The sequence below is a fragment of the Scyliorhinus torazame genome, chromosome 14 (assembly GCF_047496885.1).
Source record: "Scyliorhinus torazame isolate Kashiwa2021f chromosome 14, sScyTor2.1, whole genome shotgun sequence".
NCBI lineage: Eukaryota > Metazoa > Chordata > Chondrichthyes > Carcharhiniformes > Scyliorhinidae > Scyliorhinus > Scyliorhinus torazame.
Genome location: NC_092720.1, coordinates 108,365,753 through 108,387,837, shown reverse-complemented (window position 1 = coordinate 108,387,837; position 22,085 = coordinate 108,365,753). Strand labels below are relative to the sequence as shown.

General features: G+C 53.0%; 1 protein-coding gene across 1 annotated transcript in view; it reads right to left on the bottom strand.

Annotated features, from left to right (window-relative positions):
- LOC140389048 (hepatic and glial cell adhesion molecule-like) overlaps nucleotides 1-18,482 on the bottom strand; it is a 38,089-nt gene extending 19,607 nt beyond the window's left edge. The window contains exons 1-3 of the mRNA XM_072473208.1: nucleotides 18,343-18,482; nucleotides 8,894-8,998; nucleotides 5,528-5,887 (exon numbers count right to left, since the gene is read on the bottom strand). Coding sequence (XP_072329309.1) covers nucleotides 5,528-5,887; nucleotides 8,894-8,942 — 409 coding nt within the window. The 5' untranslated portion in view covers nucleotides 8,943-8,998; nucleotides 18,343-18,482. The remainder of the gene's footprint in view (nucleotides 1-5,527; nucleotides 5,888-8,893; nucleotides 8,999-18,342) is intronic.
- Nucleotides 18,483-22,085: the final 3,603 nt, after the last annotated feature.

Sequence of the window (22,085 nt, the reverse complement as noted above, 5' to 3'; positions counted from 1 at the left end):
AGTCGGCGGACATCGCGCCGTTTCGGGAGAATGTCGCTGTGGTCTTTTATGCCAGAAAAACTGGCGTCAAAAGGCCACAGATTCACAGCCTTGCAAGGGGCTAGCAGGCAGCTGTCATGGAGCTCGCAGCTCTAACTGCCGATACGGCCCCCCGCACTTCCGGGTCAGAGGCCGTGCACGCGCACGGCGACGGCCTCCAGTGGCCTCGTCGTGCTACATGGCGGACTCAGATTCAGGACCGTGGAAATAGTGCCCCTGATCGGCCGCGCGCCCGACCCGGACCGCCCGCACAAAAAACCCCAGTCCCGAATGAGGCCCCCCTGCCCTCCAATCTGCCCTCCCCTGACTGTGGCGGACCCGGACTGAGTCCGCAGCCGCCATGCGGGTATCACCTACGGTGGGACCATGAGTGGTCCACGCCGTCGGGAAATCGGCCGGTGGGGGATGGAGAACAACGGGGCGGACATCAGGCAATGGCCTCAGGCGGTGGATAATCAGCACGGGAGTATGCCGCTTTTCGGAGGCCAGAGAATCGCGGAACCAGCGCCGGGCCCGATGTCGTGCGGGAAATTTGATTCTCCGCCCCTTTGCCGAACGCGATTTCAGCGTTGGGGTGCAGAGAATCCAGCCCCAAATGTTACAAAATGATGCAGAAATAAATACACCCTCGGTTACAATAAGCCTTGAGGTGATTATTTCCAAACAAGACATGAAGGCCTGGTCTCCCGTTGCGAGTCCGTTCCACTACCGCTGCTGGCGAGTTTGGAGAATTTGGCGCACCATTCGCTGGCAGCGATATTCTCCACTCCTGCCGTTTGTGAATGGGATTTCTCACTGAAGCCACCCCATGCCGCTGGGAATCCCACGGGCGGGGGTGCGCTGCCGGCGGGACTCGAGAATCCCGCCACCAGTGAATGGCTGGAGAATTCTCCCTGAAATGTCTCTGAAGTTAGTTTGTAGGGAGGCTGATACATTACCATGTGACACTCAATGTTCATGTGTTTGATTGCTGCTTTGCAAAACATTAAAAGGCAGCAGTCAGCAGAGATGGCAGAAGCCAAGTATCCAAAGCAGGGCTGGTTTACATTTACTGATGTTGGCGGCAATGTAAAAAGGGGTGGGTATTATCCCTGGACGTTGGCAGTAGAAGGTCACCCAGCTGAACTCAGCAGGCCTGGTGGAGGTGGAAGTACATGTGAGAAGCTGCAGTGTTGTCCAGAGGACTTGGGTCAGTGCCGGAGAGGTTTAGTGACCTTCTTAGTTCTGGCATGGTGAGTACAACACAACATCTGGATAACAGGCCTGCAGCCAGGAACAGAAGCAACAGTTGAACAGCTTGAGGACATATGCTGTTCTTGAATGTGGGAGAAATGTGTGCCTGTCAGCAAGACTCAGAGCACCAGCATTGTTAAAGGAGTTGTGTATGAAGCCTCTTCTGTAAATGAGCCACTGACATTGGTGAGAGAGGCTAGCATTGCTTTTTCTCTTGCTCTCCATCTCTCTTTTCACCTTGCAAGAGAAAAAGGTGCACAATGCCAGGTAGAGGGCACACATAGGAGAAGGAGTGCCCCAGCTCACTATCCTGACTGTTATGGAGGAGGTGGCACTAGACATCGCCACATGAAGACGTGGGTAATAGAGAGATGGGAAACGTGGAAGAGAGGGTGGAAAGATCTTGTGCCGTGCAAGCCTCCCAATCTGACAACTTGCCATGTCAAAGCCTCAGCTACTTTGGGAGCCATAGTTCTGCAAAGGTATATATTGTCACTGAGTTCTCATGATTGTCAGTTGTGGAGGGGAACATGCCAGTGCTCTAGCAGAATCACTGTTAGCCTCCAGTAAACCTAAAACAACTGAGCTAGCACCATTTGTCGCATCAGCCAAGCCCAGCAAAAACACAGTCACATGTTTAGATAGGATGACACAGAGTGAGGAGCGTGGCATGAGTGAGGGGGAGGGCCGATCCATGGATAGGGTGAACATTATTTGGGACTGGGGGCACTGTGGTGCGGTGGTCCAGGTCGCGCAAGCCAGCCGAAGGAGGGCACTATTTCGCAGGTCAGGTCTGGGCTAGGATCGGGGCTGCGTCATCTACACGCGCCAGGCCTTGTCGCCACGTAAAGGCGGCGCCGCATAGATGACGCGGCCGGCGCCGCATAACTGGCATTACCCACGCATGCGCGGGTTGGCCGTCCTCTCTGAGTCCACCCCGCAAGAAGATTGCGGACGGATCTTGCGGGGCCGCGGAAGGAAGAAGGTCCTCCTTCAGAGAGTGGGCACCGATCGCGGGCCATGCCACATTTGAGGTACTTCCCGGTGCAGGATCTCCCCCTCCCCCCCACCCCCGCAGGCTGTCCCCCCAGCATTCCTGCGCTGTTCCCGATGGCTGCGACCAGGGGTGGACGGCGCCGGGGGGAACCCGCCCTTTTGGCCTGGCCGCTCGGCCCATCCGGGCCTGAGAATAGCGGGGGTGCCGGAGAATCGCTATTTTGGATGTCTCCGGCGATTCTCCGGCCTGCGGCCCGCGGAACTCGACGGGGCCATTCCCACCGCTTGGGAGAATCGCGGGAGGGCGTTGGACCGGCGTCCCGGGAAATTTTGGCGGCCCAGGCAATTCTCCCAACTGGCGCAGGAGTGGAGAATCTCGTCCACTATCTTTGAACTCAAACTGACTAACTGGTTGTTTGGTCTTTAATCGATATCCGGTAAAACCTTGTGGTGGTATTATTTGATACCTGGCGACTCTGAAAAGCAATATTGTCATTAATAACTGCCATATCTAGTTAATTTGGCAACATTATTAGTGCCGATTGGTGGTATAGTATTCCACTCATTAAAAAGAGCAATTATTGGTGACACCGGTGCCGATTGGCAACACCCCCCAGGGTCGGCCCTCCCCTCCTCCCCACAGGCCGCCACCGGACCCTTTAACGCTGAGTTCCCGCCAGCTGAGAGCAGGTTAGAACGGCGCCGGCGGGACTTGGCATTTCCACGACGGCCGCTTGGCCCATCCCGGCCTGAGAATCGGCAGGCCGGCCGCGTAGAACAGCCGGTGACCAGCGCCGCACCAACCACGCCAGCGCCAGTGGCGCCGCATGCTGGCGTCGGGGCGGCATAGCCCGATTTGCGCCGGTCACGGGGATTCTCCGGCCCGGCCCCGGGCTGAGAGTATCCCACCCATAGGGCGAAATTCTCCCCAGACGGCGCGATGTCCGCCGACTGGCGCCTAAAACGGCGCCAATCAGACGGGCATCGCGCCGCCCCAAAGGTGCGGAATGCTCCGCATCTTTGGGGGCCGAGCCCCAACATTGAGGGGCTAGGCCGGCGCCGGAGGGATTTCTGCCCCGCCAGCTGGCGGAAATGGCCTTTGTTGCCCCGCCAGCTGACGCGGAAATGACATGTCGGGGCGGCGCATGCGCAGGAGCGTCAGCGGCCGCTGAAAGTTTCCCGCGCAGGCGCAGTGGAGGGAGTCTCTTCCGCCTCCGCCATGGTGGAGACCGTTACGAAGGCGGAAGGAAAAGAGTGCCCCCACGGCACAGGCCCGTCCGCGGATCGGTGGGCCCCGATCGCGGGCCAGGCCACCTTGGGGGCACCCCCCGGGGCCAGATCGCCCCCCCCAGGACCCCGGAGCCCGCCCACGCCGCCTTGTCCCGCCGGTAAGGTAAGTGGTTTAATCTACGCCGGCGGGACAGGCATTTTAGCGGCGGGGCCTTGGCCCATCCGGGCCGGAGAATCGCGGGGGGTGGCCCGCCAACCGGCGCGGCGCGATTCCCGCCCACGCCGAATATCCGGTGGTGGAGAATTCGGCAACCGCCAGGGGCGGGATTCACGCCAGCCCCCAGCGATTCTCCGACCCGGCGGGGGGTCGGAGAATCTCGTCCCATGTGTCTCTTGGCGGGGAACATCCAGGAGTTGGTAGAGGAGGCAGGTTTTGAAGGTGCTCTGGAAGGAGTCTCAGTAAGGTGACATTGATGGCTACTGAGTGTGAATGGTGAGTTATAACGTAGCTCACTGCAGCAAGGACATAAATCTCAGGAGTAACTAACCGTCTGCCAGGATCGGCTCAGTCTCCTGTGATGCTGATTTCCTGAAATGTCCAGGTACCTTCTTCTTGAGGGTCTGACTCTTCCTGCCTCTTATTCCTTCTCAACTAACAACAATTGGTGCGAACTTACTTGCTTGCTTGCCCGCGCCCATATTTAGGTGAAACTCTCACTCATTCTTCCAGCATGAACACATTGCAAATCCAATTGTTATGTGACTGACGGTTGTATGGGTTGATCATTCTTAACTAAATAGTTTGGCTCAACAGTAACTGGGTGTCAATGGTTATTTAAATGTAGCTGTGAAAACGCTGTTGTTGAAACGATACTCATTATTATTTACCCAATGTCGGAGGCCCTTATGTTTGGTTGTGTCAACTAAAGACTTACATAACTAGTCTGTTCACTGGATACAGGGTGTTATATTACTCTTTGGTAATATATCGTTACTCTTTGCTTCGTAATCTAGAATAGTTTGATGGTGTGATTATAAATAAACCACCAACCTCTAACTTAAAGCAGAACTGATTTATTGAAAATCGATTAATATTGAGTTTGCACATGCCACAGAACTATCACTAGTAATCAAGTCATCTATATTTACGTAATAACTAATTTAAATGACACATGCTGATTCTATCTAATCTTAACTCTGCTGTGATCTATCTCTCTCTCTCTTACACTCTACTGGCTAGAATCTCCCAAGCTCACCAGAGAAGTAATAATTAACCCTTTACTTGTCTACATATTTGCATCATTACACAGAGAAGCAAATAATTGTGAAACTGGAATTTTTTCAGTACCTTGCAAATGATACGTTGAAGCAAACGTATATCCTGCGTTACTGATAGTAAGCAAAGGTTCTGACCCAGTCTTTACTTAACACAGAAACTGCAGCGAAAAAGTTTCTATTCTGAATCATTCAGGCCTGCCGGCGCGGGTTGGCGTATTCGCGGGAGCACCAGCGTGTTCTGCCGTAATCCCAGTGCATGCACAGGGGGTTTCTTCTCCACGCCGGCTATAGTGGACCGTTGCAGCGGCCGGCACGGACAGAAAGAGTGCCCGATGGCACAGGCCCGCCCGCGGATCGGTGGGCCCCAACCGCGGGCCCTGCCACCGTGGGGGCCCCCCTGGGGCCAGATCCACACACGCCCTCCCGAGGACTCCGCTGGCTGCCCGCAGAGCCAGGTCCCGCCAGTAGGAACCTTGTGTGATTTACGCCAGCGGGACTGGCTGAAAACGGGCGGCCACTCGGCACAATTCGAAGCGGAGGATCGCCGGGGTGGGGGGCCACTGCCAACGTCCCCTGACCAGCGCGACGTGATTCCCGCCCCCGCCGAAAGACTGGCACTGGAGAATCCGGCAGCCGGCGTCAGGGCGGGATTCACGCTGCCCCCCGGCGATTCTCCGGCCCGGCCTAACCCTGATGTTAAAATGCTGCTGCAATTCTCAAAGTTAACAGAAGTTCCAGTGTAAACACTTACCAAAGACCTGCATCCTGAATGTACTTTCTTCACGGTTTTTCAGCTCTGCCCCATAGTAGTCAATGTGTATTTCATATTCTCCAGTGTCATCAACCTGGACATCATTCAGCATCACAAAATCTCTGTCAATTCCAACTTGGTGTTTATACAGTGGGTGGACAATGTGCAGCTTCTCCGGATGTTCCGATTTCCATGTAAAAATCTTAAAGGACACTGGAAACTTCAATCTAAATGTTACGTCATACTGGTCAGTGCCATTGTACTGTATGGGGAAGAGGACCTGTTCTCCTGCAGGGGCGTTCGTGATGGTTTCAGGTCGGGCGAGTATTCGTCCTCCACACGCTCCAAAGAAACAGAATACTGGAAAACACAACACAGAGATTGCACACATCAATCTTTTGTTGCTAGCTTAAGAAAAATAAAATGGATTATCAACTGATGACTAGGGAGGTTGGAGGAAATGTCATTGAGGGGTTGTGTTGGGGGTTCATCTTGCTTCGGTTTTGAAATTCGAATTGCCCAATCCTTTGTGACAGGCCGACACAATGTGGGTGCGCTCCCATACTAGTACCTGAAACCCACCTTTAGGAGGGTGAAGCACTGCTCATTGACAGTCCCGGTTGCTGCATGGGAATCATTATAGTGGGTGTCCACGTCAGTCTGTGGCCTCCAATAGGCGTCATCAGCCACAACCGCAGCGGATAACACCTGTCGTCAGGGAGCCAGCCCCTCAACCGGGGGTGCACCACAAAGAGGTCGGAAATCGTCGAGTGTGCCAGGATGAAGGCGTCACGCACACTACCCGGGTATAAGGCACAGACATGCATGATGTGCATCTGTTGGTCAGAACCCCTATCAGTTTGTGAAGACCGGCCTGTCACCTGCAGATGCTCGTAGGGCAACATGCATCTCGTCAGTAACCCCCGGGGCATCTCAGCGATGGCGGCGAACACTGCTGCCCAGGCATCCCGGTAGGCTCGGTCCACATTGAAATGGATGTATTGTGCTGACTGGGCATACAGGAAACGGCATTCTTCGCCCTCCGCCGGGTCAGAGAATCCACGGGAGGCGGTGTGAATCCCGCCCTGCCGCTCCGACGCCGCCTGCAGTATTCTCCGGTGCCGGTTTTCAGGCGGGGGAGGGGATCATGCCACGCTGGTTGGGGGCCGTTGGCAGCGGGCCCCCCCCCCCCGGCAATGGGCCAAGCAGCTGTTGGTTTCTGGCCAGTGCCGCCGGCGTAAAATGGACATGGTCCCACACGGTGGGACCTGGCTGGTTGGCCGGCTGGTGCGGTCCTCGGGGGGAGGGGGGGGAAATCCGGCCCTGGGGAGTACCCCCAGGGTGGCCTGGCCCCCGATCGGGGCCCACCAATCTGCGGGCTGGCGGGCCTGTGCCATGGCGGCACTCCTTCCTCCCGCGCTGGCCTCTGTAGGCTCCGCCATGGCCGGCGTGGAGAAGACACCCCCCAGCACATGCACAAGAATACGCAGGCCGGTCTGCACACGCGTGGAACCACGCCGGTGGTTCTGCACATGCGCTAACTCGCCCCGGCCCTTCAGCGACAGTTGGCGCGGCGCCAAACCCTCCGGCGCCGGCCTAGCCCCCGAAAGATTCCGCAACTTACGGTTGGCCCGATGCTGGAGTGGTTTGCGTCATTTTTGTTCACTGGCGTCGGGCCATCGGGGGATTCAGGGGAATCCCGCGCGGGATCTCTATGATGGCACAGGTGCACTTGTGCACCGAGCTCTGTGGGATCTCGGACAGGTCCCCACTCAGCACCTGGATAGAGTCCATGGCGTGAACGTTCAGGGCGACTGTCACCTTGACAGTCAACAGGAATGGGTGCCTCCCTCATTCCCGCGCAGTGGCAGGTGCGCCATGATCTGGCAGATATGTCACTCTGTCTCCCTGCTCAGCCGGAGTCTTCGACAGCATGCCCGATCTGGCAGGTCCTCGAATGACAGCCGCTGCCGGTACACACACCTCCTCCTCCTCGGCCTGTTGGGTGGCCAACTGTCCATCCTCACCGGCTGCCTTCTGTTCCTCTGGGGCACACTCTGCTGCTGCAGCTTCCTCCTCCTCGAGCAGCTCCGGCTCGTACAGCCGCAGTGCATCCCCCAGGGCTGCGGCGACTCGGAGGAAGGCCACTATTGCTGGTTGAATTCCAATATCCATTGTGTGCCGGGGGTGAAAAACCGACATCATGGTTCTTACCTCCATGCCCAGCCTGGTCCAATAGGCTAAACGGTGGTCCCAGTTGGCACTGTGGACACTGCCCCCCCCCCCCCGGCCATGTTACCCCCTCCTACTCCATTTTCACTAGCCCCTTCGGTGCCCGGCATCGTGGGGCCCTCTGGACCTGTTGCCTGTCCCTGCTGCCAGGGGTACCATTGGTTCGAGTTGCCCATGCCAGCGGTACGTTTATGGCCCCCCTCTGGCGTTCCCTGTAGGGGCCACTCTGGGTGTTGCCCTTGGGTGGGCCGCGTGATGCCCTGCTGGCAAGTGGCAGCCGTTGGTGGGAGGGGTGCTATGATGGAGGGGGAGAGTAGGAGCAGTGGGGTGGAAGAGTGGGGGCTGGGGTATAGGCGTGGAAGCACCCATATGGCCAATGTCACTCTGCAGAACGAGGGGCCAAGGTGGCCAGGGCTGCTCAGCACGCTGGCTGTCATGCAGGCCATGGCAATGGTGGTATGTGCCTCAGCACTACCCCAGTCCCATGAGGGGTTACACCAGACTCATGGCCCATCCGCTGGTCCCCCCCCCCCCCACACTGACCCTGGCAGGGTCCCCCCCAGCCCTGCCAGTGTATAGCCCGGCAGACCACGGTCACGCCTACCTGTGTCTTACCTCCTGTCATCAGCCACAGCGCCTGTTTCTCAATTTTTAAAAGCCCTACAAGTGAACATCGATGTTGGGAATTTCCCTCAGTGGAGGTGGAGAATGGCGGAGAGCCCGGAGAATACAGGGTCAGGCTCGCTAATGATAATCTAACGGTATTTACTGTACGTGCAGAGTGGAACACATTGGCGCTGCTGTCGAGGCACCGTAGAGTTGCGATTTGGCCTGAATCCGGCACCCACCACGATTTTGGTGTCAAACCTGATTCTGTGTCCAATCGCGTTTCCTGACTCCTGCGTCATGCGACAGAGAATCCCGCCCCTGATTCTCTGTTCACACATATTTTGAGGCAAAAAAGGCCTGTTTGGGGTTCCCCAATACTCTTGGGAAGTCACGAGGGGTTGCACAGTTCGAAAGTTTGGGAACCCCTGGATTATGTTCTGACAGACAGAAACTTTACATTCACAAGTCAATGTCACCTCTATAATTGGCAACAAAGGTTGGCTAGCGACCTCTAACAGGTATTACCTGAGGTAAGTCTGAAGATGTCAACATTCAATGAATTTGAGCACTTCATTGTTTATTCTGCTCAACGTGAATCCTTTTCCTTTTCTTCATGAGCTCTGGCTGATCCTAAAAGGGGATAAAAGTGATAGCCTGACAAAAGGTACAACAGTGCTCAACCGAGACTCCCCTAGAAACATCAGCTGTCTGAATACAGGCAAAGAAAGAAAAGTTTGCATTTATATAATGTCTTCCCCGAAGTCAGGATATCTCAAAGCACTTTACAGCCAATAAAGTACTGGGTGCTTCTGAATTTTACCATTGTGGAAATTTGGAAAATGCAGCAGCCAATTTGCAAACACGAAGGTGCCTCAAACATCAATGTTATAATGGCCAGGTAATTTGCTTTCAGTGGTGTTGGCTGAGGGTTAAATATGGGTCAGGAATGTATTTGAAATAGAACTTCAGGCTGGATTCTCCGATCCCCGACGCCGCAATCGCGTTTGGCGATGGGGTGGAAAATCTCCGATGACGCCTAAATCGGGAGCGGCGCCGCTTTTGCGATGCTCCGCCCACTGAAAAACAGCGTACTCAGAGAGTACAGCGCTTGCCATATCCACGGCCTCCGTACGTTGGCTGAGGACCGCCCCGCGATGCTCCGTCCCCGTCGGGAACTCGGCGTGGTAGCTGCGGACTCAGTCCAGTGGTGCTACAGTCGGAGGAGGGTCGATCCTCGGACAGGGGGGGACATACTCAGGGCTGGGGGCACTGTGGTAGGCCATCCGCCATGAAGCACGGCGCGGCCACTGCAGGCTGCCGCCTTGCATATGCTGCCATGGACCCGGCAACTCTGCAGGCCGTATCGGCAGCTAGAACTGTGAGCTCTATGCTGCCTGGCTGCTAGCACCCCCTGGAACAGGGAATCGGTTGCACCAGTTTTCCTGGCTTTACCTTCTCAATGACAGTCTGCAACTGTTGGCACACAACATCAGTTATGGAGAATAGACTGGTGAATATCTTTACATTGCAGCATGTCGGGTTTTAAAGTAATACAGATGAGGGAAGGTTTGAGCAAAAAAAGCATTGGAAATCCAAAGAGAAAAGTTGACACAGTAATACGGTGTGGTGATCGGCATAAAGAAAAGCAGAATGGTACAGGAAGGGAGAGAGAGTCTGACAGTAATAGTACACCAGTGAGCAAGATCCATGCAGGCTGGTGTAGAAAAAAATAATATAAAAGGCTCTTTATCTGAATCTGCAAATTATCCACAATACGATAGATGAACTAGTGGCACAAATAGAGATAAATGGTTTAGATTTAATTGTCATTGTAGGGTAATGGCCATAAGGTGACCAAGTTTGGGAAATAAAGAGTTTATTTTGACACAGGGAGAAGGCAGAACGGGCAGAGTTGGCAAGGCTGGTGGAAGAGATTTTGAGAGTGGACAGGAGGTATTCAGAGATCCTGGATACAGGGCTGCTGATGGAGAGGCAGAGGCCTCAGATGGAGTTTGGATTGATGTCCACGAGGCAGGCGGTAGGGCAGTTGTGGATGGCCAGGAGGGCAATGTACGAGTATGGGGAGAAGGCGAGTGGGATCCTGGCCCACCAGCTTAGGAAGCAGGTGGTTGCGAGGGAGGTTGGTAGGGTGAGGGATGGGATAGGAAGGTTGGAACTGGATCTGGTGGGGATAAATGGGGTGTTTGAGGAATTTTACAGGAGATTGTATGAGTCGGATACCCCGGCCAGGGGGGTAGGGAATGCAGCGGTTCCTGGATGGATTGGAGTTTTGTACGGTGGGCGAGGAGTTGGTGCAGGGATTGGGGGCCCCAATCGGGCTAAGGGAGGTGATGGAGAGTATGGGGGCAATGCAGGCAGGGAAGATCACGAGCCCGGATGGGTTTCCGGTGGAGTTTTACAAAAGGTTTTAGGGGGACCTTGGGCCACTGCTGGTGAGGACGTATAACGAGGCTAGGGAGAGGGTGGAGCTCCCCCCTACATTATCGCAGGCATCCATCTCTCTGATACTGAAAAAGACAAGGTCCTGGAGCAGTGTGGATCGCACCATCTGATATTGTTGCTGAATGTGGATGTTAAGTAGTTGGCAAAGGTGAATCGAGTACTGTGTCTCGGGGGTGATAGGTGTGGACCAAAAAGGGTTTGTGAAGGGGAGACAGTTGTCAGCAAATGTAAGGAGGTTGCTTAACGTGATTATGATGCCCCCGGAAGGGCAGGGGGTAGAGGTGGCAGTGGCGATGGACGCGGAGAAGGTTTTTGACCGAGTGGAGTAGGAGTACCTGTGGGAGGTGATGGGTTGGTTTGGGTTTGGCAGGGGTTTGTGGACTGCGTCCGGTTGCCGTACAAGGCAGCGGTCGCAAATGTACGGACGAACTGGGTGAGTCCAGGATATTTTGGGTTGCACCGTTGGACGAGGCAGGGGTGCCCACTCTCACCGTTGCTTTTCACATTGGCTATTGATCCATTGTCGAGAGATTGGAAAGGGGTTGTACGGTGGGGGGTGGGGTGGGGGGTCCAGCACAGGATGTTGTTGTACGCGAAGGACCTGTTATTATATATTTCGGACCCACTGGGGGCATTGATAGTATTGATAGTATGGGGATTTTGGAGGACTTTGGTCAGTTCTCTGGGTACAAGTTGAACATCGGAAAGTGCGAGGTGTTCCCGATGGAGACCAGAGGGCAGCAGAGGAGGTATGGGGAGCTGCTGTTCAAGGTGGTGGGGGCGACCTTTAGGTACTTGGGCAGTCAGGTGATCTGGTGGTGGGCACAGCTGCATAAGTTGAATTTGACTTGGCTGGTTGGGGAGCTGAAGGGGGATTTTAAGAGGTGGGATGTGTTGCCACTGTCATTGGCAGGACGCATGCAGACAGTAAAGATGACGGTACTGCCAAGGCTCCTGTTTATATTTCAGAACATCCCGATCTTCATTCCGAAGGCATTTTTTAAGAAGTTTATTGTGCTGATCTTGGGGTGTGTATGGGCGGGGATTTTTTTTGTAGCGATTCATTTCTTTTACTAGTCTTTGCTACTTTGGGTGCAAACACCAACATTGAGCAGAAATGTAACTGCACCAGCCAAATAAATGTACCCACAAGAACAGGTCTGAGGCTGGGAATTCTGCTGTGAATAATTCACCATCTGACTCCACAAAACTACCCACCATCTACAAGGCTCAATTCCAGAGGATGATAGAATGTATTTTCAAATTGCCTGGATGAGTACAGCACCAACAGCACTCCGAAAGCTTGACAACACCCAGAACAAAACAGCCTGCTTAATCGGAATCACGGCCTTGTAGCGCACAATGACTTACGCGAGACGAGAAGCGATGAAGTCTATCTAGGCTTTATTAAGCGAGACTTGTCCCCAGCAGCTCAGCAACAGAATGAGGCTGCGGGGAGAAGCTCGAGCTCTTATACTCCGCCTTCAGGGCAGAGCCAGAAGTCGGCAGATCCAACCAGGACCCGGGACCTGTCAGCCAATAGCCTCTCGGCTTCACAGGTACCACATTACCCCTAATACATACCACCACATTCACCACTTGTTAAAAAGGAACCCGGCGGGGTGGTGGTTCGCATGGTGGTAGGGGTTTACAAGGCTGGCCCTGGAACAAATTTCGGACTGTGTTAATGCAGCTTTAGCCCTACACTGAGCTATGTACAAGTTTGTGAGAACTATTTACAATATGGGCAAAAACATTTTTTTTTATGTTACAACAACATTCTTGCTTTTTCTTGGTGTCACGCGGATTCCACGAGTCGAGCGGGCGGTCTGGTCTTCCTCGTCGATCGCCTCAGCCCCGGTGGTGGTGCAGGTGCTTGCTCGGGCGTTGTCGTCTCCGGGAGCGTTTCGCTGTTTGTTCCTGTTTTACTCCTGGGTGGGCACAGGAGGAGGACCGATCCCCCCGGGAAGGGGGCGTTCGGGGGGTCCGCCGGTGGCAGGGAGGGGGTGATCGGTGTCGGGGGTGTGTGTGTGTGTTGCCGGCGGGCACCAGGGCCCGCAGGGAGACCGTGTCCAGTCGGCCGACGGGGTACGCCACATAGGCGTACTGCGGGTTCACGTGGAGAAGGTGGACCCTCTCGACCAAGGGGTCCGATTTGTGCACCCGCACATGTTTCTGGAGCAAGATGGGTCCTGGGGCCGCCAGCCAGGTTGGCAGCGACGTTCCGGAGGAGGACTTCCTGGGGAAGACAAGGAGGCGCTCATGAGGCGTTTGGTTAGTGGTGGTCTCGTCTCGCGTAAGTCATTGCGCGCTACAGGGAGGTTGCGGGACTTTATAAAATGGTAGAAGCGGGTGACCCCCGGGTGGCAGAGGTCTTCGTGGAGGGCTTGGAGGCGGTCTATTTGTGCATTGGCACATGTGCCGCGGGACAGGGCATCGGACGGCTCGTTCAGCTTTCCGGGACGATACAAGATCTCATAGTTAAAGTTGGGCGCTCGATCCTCCACCTTAAGACCTTGTCATTCGTAATTTTGCCCCGCTGTGCATTATCGAACATAAAGGCTACCGACCGTTGGTCGATGAGGAGAGTGAATCACCTGCCGGCCAGGTAATGCCTCCAATGTCGCACAGCTTCCAATATGGCTTGGGCTTCCTCTTCCACTGAGGAGTGGCGGATTTCTGAGGCGTGGAGGGTCCAGGAGAAAAAGGCCACGGGTCTGCCCGCTTGGTTAAGGGTGGCCGCCAGAGCTACATCGGACCTGGAAGGGGAGGGACTCGTCGATGGCGCGCATCGTGGCCTATGCGATATCCGCTTTGATGCGGCTGAAGGCCTGGCGAGCCTCTGTCGACAGGGGGAAGGTAGTGGACTGAATTAGCGGGCGGGCCTTGTCTGCGTACTGGGGGACCCAGTGGGCGTAATATGAAAAGAAGCCCAGGCAACGTTTCAGGGCTTTGGAGCAGTGGGGGAGGGGAAATTCCATAAGGGGGCGCATGCATTCGGGGTCGGGGCCTATTACTCCATTGCGCACTATGTATCCCAGGGTGGCCAAACGGTTTGTGCTAAAAACGCATTTTTCCTCGTTATATGTGAGGTTCAGGGCGTTTGCGGTCTGAAGGAACTTTTGGAGGTTGGCGTCGTGGTCCTGCTGTTCGTGGCCGCAGATGGTTACGTTGTCGAGGTACGGGAACGTGGCCTGCAACCCGTGCTGGTCAACCATTCGGTCCATCTCCCGCTGGAAGACCGAGACCCCATTCGTGACGCCAAATGGGACCCTTAGGAAGTGGTATAGCCGCCCGTCTGCCTTGAAGGCGGTGTACTTGTGGTCACCTGGGCGGATGGGGAGCTGGTGGTAGGCAGACTTGAGGTCCACGGTGGAAAAGACCTGGGGCGTCATTCTCCGACCCCCCGCCGGGTTGGAGAATCGCTGGCGGCTGCCGTGAATCCCGCCCCCGCTGGTTGCCGAAGTCTCCGGCACCGGATATTTGGCGGGGGCGGGAATCGGGCCGCGCCGGTTGGCGGGCCCCCCCGCTCGATTCTCCGGCACGGATGCGCCGAAGTCCCGCCGATAAATTGCCTGTCCCGCCGGCGTGGATTAAACAACCTTTTGAACGGCGGGACAAGGCGGCGTGGGCAGGCTCCGGGGTCCTGGGGGGGAGCGGAGTGATCTGGCACCCGGGGGGTGCCCCCACGGTGGCCTGGCCCGCGATTGGGGCCCACCGATTCGCGGGCGGGCCTGTGCCGTGGGGGCACTCTTTCCCTTCCGCCTCCGCCACGGTCGCCACCATGGCGGAGGCGGAAGAGACTCCCTCCACTGCGCATGCGTGGGAAACTGTCAGCGGCCGCTGACGCTCCCGCGCATGCGCCGCCCGGGGATATCATTTCCGCGCCAGCTGGCGGGGCAACAAAGGCCTTTGCCGCCAGCTGGCGGGGCGGAAATTCCTCCGGCGTCGGCCTAGCCCCTCAATTGTGGGGCTCGGCCCCCAAAGATGCGGAGCATTCCGCACCTTTGGGGTGGCGCGATGCCCGTCTGATTGGCGCCGTTTTGGGCGCCAGTCGGCGGACATCGCGCCGTTTCGGAAGAATTTCGCCCCTTATACTGAGCAATCCGATTGACCGTGTTGAATATGCGGGGGAGAGGGTACGCATCTAGCTGCGTGTACTGTTGATGGTCTGACTATCGTCTACGACCATCCTTTGCTTCTCCCCGGTCTTTACGAGTACCACCTGGGCTCTCCAGGGACTATTGCTGGCCTGGATTATGCCTTCCTTCAGCAACCGCTGGACTTCAGACCGGATAAATGTCCGGTCCTGGGCGCTGTACCGTCTGCTCCTAGTGGCGACGGGTTTGCAATCCGGGGTGAGGTTTGCAAACAAGGACGGCGGTTCAACCTTGAGGGTTGCGAGGCCGCAGATAGTGAGTGGGGGTATTGGGCCACCGAATTAGAATGTTAGGCTCTGAAGGTTACACTGGAAGTCTAATCCCAGTAATGTGGGCGCGCAGAGTTGGGGAAGGACGTAGAGCCTGTAGTTCTTGAACTCCCTCCCTTGCACCGTTAGGTTTGCGATGCAGAACCCTTTGATCTCCACTGAGTGGGATCCTGCAGCTAGGGAAATCTTTTGCGTGCTTGGATGGATGGTCAGAAAACAGCGTCTTACCGTGTCTGGGTGAATAAAACTTTCAGTGCTCCCGGAGTCGATCAGGCATGGCGTCTCATATCCGTTGACCAGCACCGTTGTTGTCGTCTGGAGCGTCCGGGGCCGTGATTGATCCAGTGTCACCGAAGTCAGTCGTGGTAGTAGTGTTGTGGCGTCTTCTTCGGACCCCGTGTAGCCGTCGATTCTGGGGTCCTTTCTTGTCAACCAAGATGGCGGCGTCCATGAATCGCACTCGGCCGGGGGTGGACAAAATGGCCACCCCCATGGGTCGCACGTGGTCGGGGGTGGACAAAATGGCCGCCCCCATGAATCGCACGTGGCTGGGGGGGGTTACAAGATGGCGGCACCCATCCTCCCCTTGTGGTGCCCGGGACCCAAAATGGCGGCTCCCGCGGGTCGCACATGGGGCGCTGGGGGTGGTTGGGGAGTGTTTGGGATGAGCTGTCCTCGTTCGTCTCCGGGGATTGCGGCGACCCCCCGGGACCGGCACACTGCCGCGTAATGGCCCTTTTTGCCGCAGCTTTTACAAGTAGCTGCGCGGGCCAGGCAGCGCTGCCGGGGTGTTTTGCCTGTCCGCAAAAATAGCAGCGGGCCCCCCCGGGATGGTCTGGCGCTTTAACCGCGCAAGCTTGCGGGGGGGGGGGGGGGGGCGGTGCCGGGGAGTTGGTCGCGACGGGGGTCCACGGAGCCCAAGGGGCTGCTGCGCGGTCGGGGCCGTAGGCGCGGCCGTTTTGGGAGGCCACATCAAGGGAGGCCGCAAGGGCCCGTGCCTCTGAGAGTCCTAGCGCCTCTCTTTCTAAAAGTCTTTGACGAATTTGGGGAGAGTTCATACCTGCCACGAATGCGTCACGAATTAGCAGGTCCGTGTGTTCGATCGCGTTCACCGGCGGGCAGTTGCAGCCTCGTCCCAAAATCAGCAGCGCGCCGTAGAATTCCTCGAGTGATTCTCCGGGAATTTGCCGTCTCGTCGCGAGTTGGTGGCGCGTGTAGACCTGGTTTATGGGCTGAACGTAGATGCCCTTCAGCAATGCGAGCGCCGTCGGGAAATCCTCTGCGTCTTCTATTAGTGAGTAAATTTCCGGGCTTACCCTCGAATGCAGGACCAGCATTTTCTGTTCTTCTGTGATCCGGCCGGGGGCCGTTCGGAGGTAGCCTGCGAAGCATGCTTGCCAGTGTTTGAATACGGCCGCCGAGTTCGCTGCATGGGGGATGATCCGCAGGCACTCCGGGGCGATCCGGAGCTCCATAGTCTTTTAAACTCGCTTAATAAATTGTAGCGCACAATGACTTAAGCGAGACGAGAAGCGATGAAGTCTATCTAGGCTTTATTAAGCGAGACTTGTCCCCAGCAGCTCAGCAACAGAATGAGGCTGAGGGGAGAAGCTCGAGCTCTTATACTCCGCCTTCAGGGCGGAGCCAGAAGGCGGCAGATCCAACCAGGACCCGGGACCTGTCAGCCAATAGCCTCTCGGCTTCACAGGTACCACATTACCCCTAATACATACCACCACACTGCTTAATCGGAATCTCGGCCTGAATTCTCCGGCCATTCGCTGGCAGTGGGATTCTCTGGTCCCGCCAGCAGCATCCACCAACCCCCTCCCCCCACCCACGGAGTTCCGACGACATGAAGTGGCTTCACTGGGAAATCCCATTGACAGCGGCAAGAGGAGAGAATATGGCTGACAGCAAACGGCGCGCTGGTTCCCACCGCGGAGAAACACGTGGCTGGGAGGCCGCAGAATCCCACCCCTTATTTACCGTTTTCAATTTTTACATTTTTCCCCTCTACCACTGGTGCACAATTGCAGCAGTGTGTACCATGTACAATATCTACTTCAGGCTCCTTCAACAGCAAAATAAAAACCTGTCAATTTGCAGTCTGGAAGGACAAAGCCGCAGATGCAGGGGTACACCGCCACCTGCAAGTTCCCCTCTAAGCCGCTCACCATCCTGATTTGGAAATATATTGCTGTTCCTTCACTGTCACTGGGTTGACAACACTGTGGGGGTACCTACGCCACATGGACAGCAGCAGTTCAAGAAGGCAACTCACCACCACCTTCCCAAGGACAATTTGGGATCAGTAATAAATGCCAGCCAAGCCAACAATACTCACACCCCAAGAATAATTTTTAAAAACTGTCTGGATCCATTTCTATGAACTTTTTAAATTGTGCAATACTTTGAACATTCAAACCTCAAATTCTAAGGTTGCTGATCTTGCTAACAGCTAAATTTAAATCTAATTGTCACACAGAACTTAACAGATCACAGTAAATTTACAGTTGAAGCTGCCTGGGGTTCTCAGTCTAACCTGTAGCCATGGAGCCAGCAGAATAAAACTTCACCATGTATTGAGCCAAGCTGAGGACTGTATTTTGAATGCAGCCTGTTTTTAAATTCCTAGTGTATGGATCACTATCGAGTTACCTGAAAGATTACCTTTCTGTGCTGATCCATAAAGTAATTTAATATCTGTGGGACACTTTCAACAAACAGTTTTCTAAATCCCATTTCCTCCTCACAATAAAAAGAGAAGCTTTCATATGGAACCTCATCTGAACCTATTCCTGAAATTCTCTCCTTCCAATAGTTGTTCTGTGTCAGCTCCTTTGTGGACAGTTTGATCAGTCAGTGACTGAGCAGAGTCTCAGCGACTGAGCAGAGTCTCAGTGACCAGCAGCGACTGAGCAGAGTCTCAGTGACCGGCAGTGACTGAGCAGAGTCTCAGCGACTGAGCAGAGTCTCAGTGACAGTCACGCTGAACTCAGCCCCATTCATTCCCGTCTATTCAAATCCACCAGCTCATGTTTTATGGGATTCGTTCCCTTCCCAATCACCACCAACTCACCTACTTTTCCATTTTGATGCGATTGCACTCAAACCGGGCTGGAATTTTAGGATCAGCAGCTTCTTAAGCTTGAACTTGCCTTCAGCAAATAATCAAACGCCTGTTTTTCAAGGCGGGACTTGTTCCCGGCTCAGTTCCCACTTGTCTCTGGTACAAACAAACAGGACACATCAGAAAATTCGTTAAAATTTAAATTTAAACGTATTTTAAAATGAGTTGTCTTTGACGATGGACTGAAATCTCTTGTTTGATACATTTTATCTAGAGTTAACTGATAGTGTTGACAGATTATTAATAAATTAATATCACTTGATTCTTCTCAAATCTGCCTTTCTAACCTCAACACCGGGAGAGACACATACTAATTGAAGCCTTTGAATACTGTCCACTGCTGCTGCCTCCAGGCAGATTTATACAGCACACCATTTGCAAAATAAATAACCAAGCCTGATGTTCTGGCAGTTTGGGAATTGCCAATAGCTGGAAGGAGCCACTTTCCATACACAGGAGTTACTATTTTGCTTAGTGTTCAATTTCAGACACATTCTGCTGCTCTTTAGGAGTATCCAACCCCAGAGTCTGAGTCTGCTCAGGATTCGCTACGTTGTAGTTTACTCCCAGTGTAAGACAACTTATTCTGAAATTGTCCTATTTTTAAACAGCAGCTGTATCAACAGTGAATCTGCAGCCTGTTTACACCCTCTTCTTAGAATACAGGGAAGGGAAATTTAGGACCGAGATGAGGAGGAATTTCTTCACTTAGAGGGTGGTGAATTTCTTACCCCAGAGGGCTGTGGAAGTTCAATCACTGAGCATGTTCTGGACAGAAATCGAGAATTTTCTGGATACTGTTGACAGCAAGGGATATGGTGATAGTGCAGGAAAATTGCATTGAAATGGAGGATCAGCCATGATCTGACTCCTGGCTCCGCCCTGAAGGCGGAGTATAAGAACCCGAGCTTCTCCCCGCCGCTTCATTCTGTTGCTGAACTGCTGGGGACAAGTCTTGCTTAATAAAGCCTGAATCGACTTCATCACTTCTCGTCTCTCTCGTAAGTCATTGTGCGCGACAGTTCCTTTCTATCATTTCACCAATTTGTCCTCAGTTTCTGTGGGTTCTCTTCTGCTTTTGATTGTACCTCAGCAACAATGATGAGATTTAACTTATTTTCATGTACAAATGATTTGTTTGAGCTGCACGCAGAAAAATATTTTTCACTGTACCTTGGTACATGTGACAATAAACAAATCTAATCCAATCCAAATCATGTTTGTCGTGTTGGGTGTTCTGCTATACAGACGAACCAACACGGTTGTAGATGGTACAACTCTGTTTTAGTACTCTTGATAACAACATCTGTAAACCTATGACTGTGGTTCGTAATCCACCCGTTAACCTGTGGACCTAGCCCTAACACTATCTTAGAGAGGCACTCAGCACATGGTGTATGTCTGAGTGGCACGCTGTGAGCTCTGTGCCCTGAGCTGTCTCCTGCAGGAATGAGCGGGAACTGTGGTGTTCCCCGTTTTATAGTGTGTGTGCTCTCACTGATGATTGGCTGTGATGTTGCGTGTGTGTTGATTGGTCCGTTGATCTGTCCACCAGTGTGTATGTGTATTTGCACCATGATATGTTTGTCCGAATATCATGACAATGTTTAGATCTTAATAATCAGCAAAACCTGTTTACTGCCAAAACGTCCTTATCTCGATAAATATACGGAAATTGTGATTTAGCTGAGACTGATTAAATTGCAAACACCAATGAGAATTGAAAAATTGCATAGGGAAACCCAACTGTGAGAACAATTAATCTCTGTAAGCAGTTCACAAAATGGGTAAAACCCCAGAAAGAAATGTTTGCAATAAAATGTTCAAAATGGTCTTCACCTGAACCATTCTGGGACCAGTGTTCTAGCGAATAGGATAAATAGGTTGGTCACAAGGACTTTAAACTAGCAAGTTGGGGGGAAGGGAAGTGTAAAGCTATGGACAGTATAATGGTTAATGGAGATCAAGGCAGCAGGTTACGTGACAGTTTATTATGTAGAGATATGGGTTCAAAGACAAGGAAAATTAGGAGAAAGAGTAAGAGGAAAAATAAATTGCGAAAAGTTACTGATCAAGGTGTTAGGATTCATAACAAAGACATAAAAAACAGCATAAGTGTACTTTACCTGAATGCTCGTAGTATACAAAATAAGGTAAATGAGTTGATGGCGCAAATCATCGTGAATGACTATGATTTAGTGGCCATTACTGAAACATGGTTAAAAGATGGTCATGACTGGGAGTTAAATATCCAAGAGTATCAGACTATACGAAAGGATAGAATGGACGGTAAGGGCGGTGGTGTAGCTTTGTTGTTTAAGGATGGCATCCGGGCAATAGTAAGGGATGATATTGGTGCTATGATGGACAAGGTTGAATCAATTTGGGTGGAAATCAGGAATAGTAAGGCAAAAAGGTCACTGATAGGAGTAGTCTATAGGCCACCAAATAGTAACAGGATGGTAGGGCAGGCAATAAGCAAAGAAATAACGAATGCATGTAGAAATGGTACAGCGGTTATCATGGGAGATTTTAATCTGCATATCGATTGGTTTAATCAGGTTGGTAAAGGCAGCCTTGAGGAGGAGTTTATAGAATGTGCCCGGGATAATTTCCTGGAACAGTTTGTAATGGAACCTACAAGGGAACAAGCGGTCCTAGATCTGGTCCTGTGTAATGAGGCAAGATTGATTAATGATCTCATAGTTTGGGATCCTCTTGGAAGGAGCGACCACAATATGGTAGAATTTAAAATACAGTTGGAGGATGACAAGGTAAAATCAAACACTAGTGTTTTGTGCTTAAACAAAGGCGATTACAATGGGATGAGAGAAGAACTAGCTAAGGTAGACTGGGAGCAAAGACTTCATGGTGAAGCAGTTGAGGAACAGTGGAGAACCTTCCCAGCGATCTTTCACAGTGTTCAGAAAAGGTTCATACCGACAAAAAAGAAAGACGGTAGAAAGGGGAAAAATCGACCGTGGATATCTAAGGAGGTGAGGGAGAGTATCAAATTGAAGGAAAAAACATACAAAGTGGCAACAATTAGTGGGAGACTAGAGGACTGGGAAGTCTTTAGGGACAACAGAAAGCTACTAAAAAAGCCATAAAGAAGAGTAAGGTAGACTATGAAAGTAAACTGGCTCAGAACATAAAAGCAGATCGTAAAAGCTTCTACAAATATATAAGACAAAAAAGAGTGGCGAAGGTAAATATTGGTCCTTTGGAAGATGAGAAGGGAGATTTAATAATAGGAGACGGGGAAATGGCTGAGGAGCTGAACAGGTTTTTTGGGTCAGTCTTCACAGTGGACGACACAAATAACATGCCAGTGACTGATGGAAATAAAGGTATGATGGGTGAGGACCTTGAGATGATTGTAATCACTAAGGAGGCAGTATTGGGAAAGCTAATGGGGCTAAAGGTAGACAAGTCTCCTGGCCCTGATGGGATACATCCCAGAGTGTTAAAAGAGATGGCTAGGGAAATTGTAAACGCATTAGTGATAATTTATCAAAATTCACTCGACTCTGGGGTGGTCCCAGAGGATTGGAAAGTAGCAAACGTGACACCACTGTTTAAAAAAGGAGGTCGGCAGAAAGCGGGTAATTATAGGCCGGTAAGCTTAACTTCGGTTGTAGGGAAAATGCTGGAATCTATCATTAAGGAGGAAATAGCGGGGTACCTGGAGG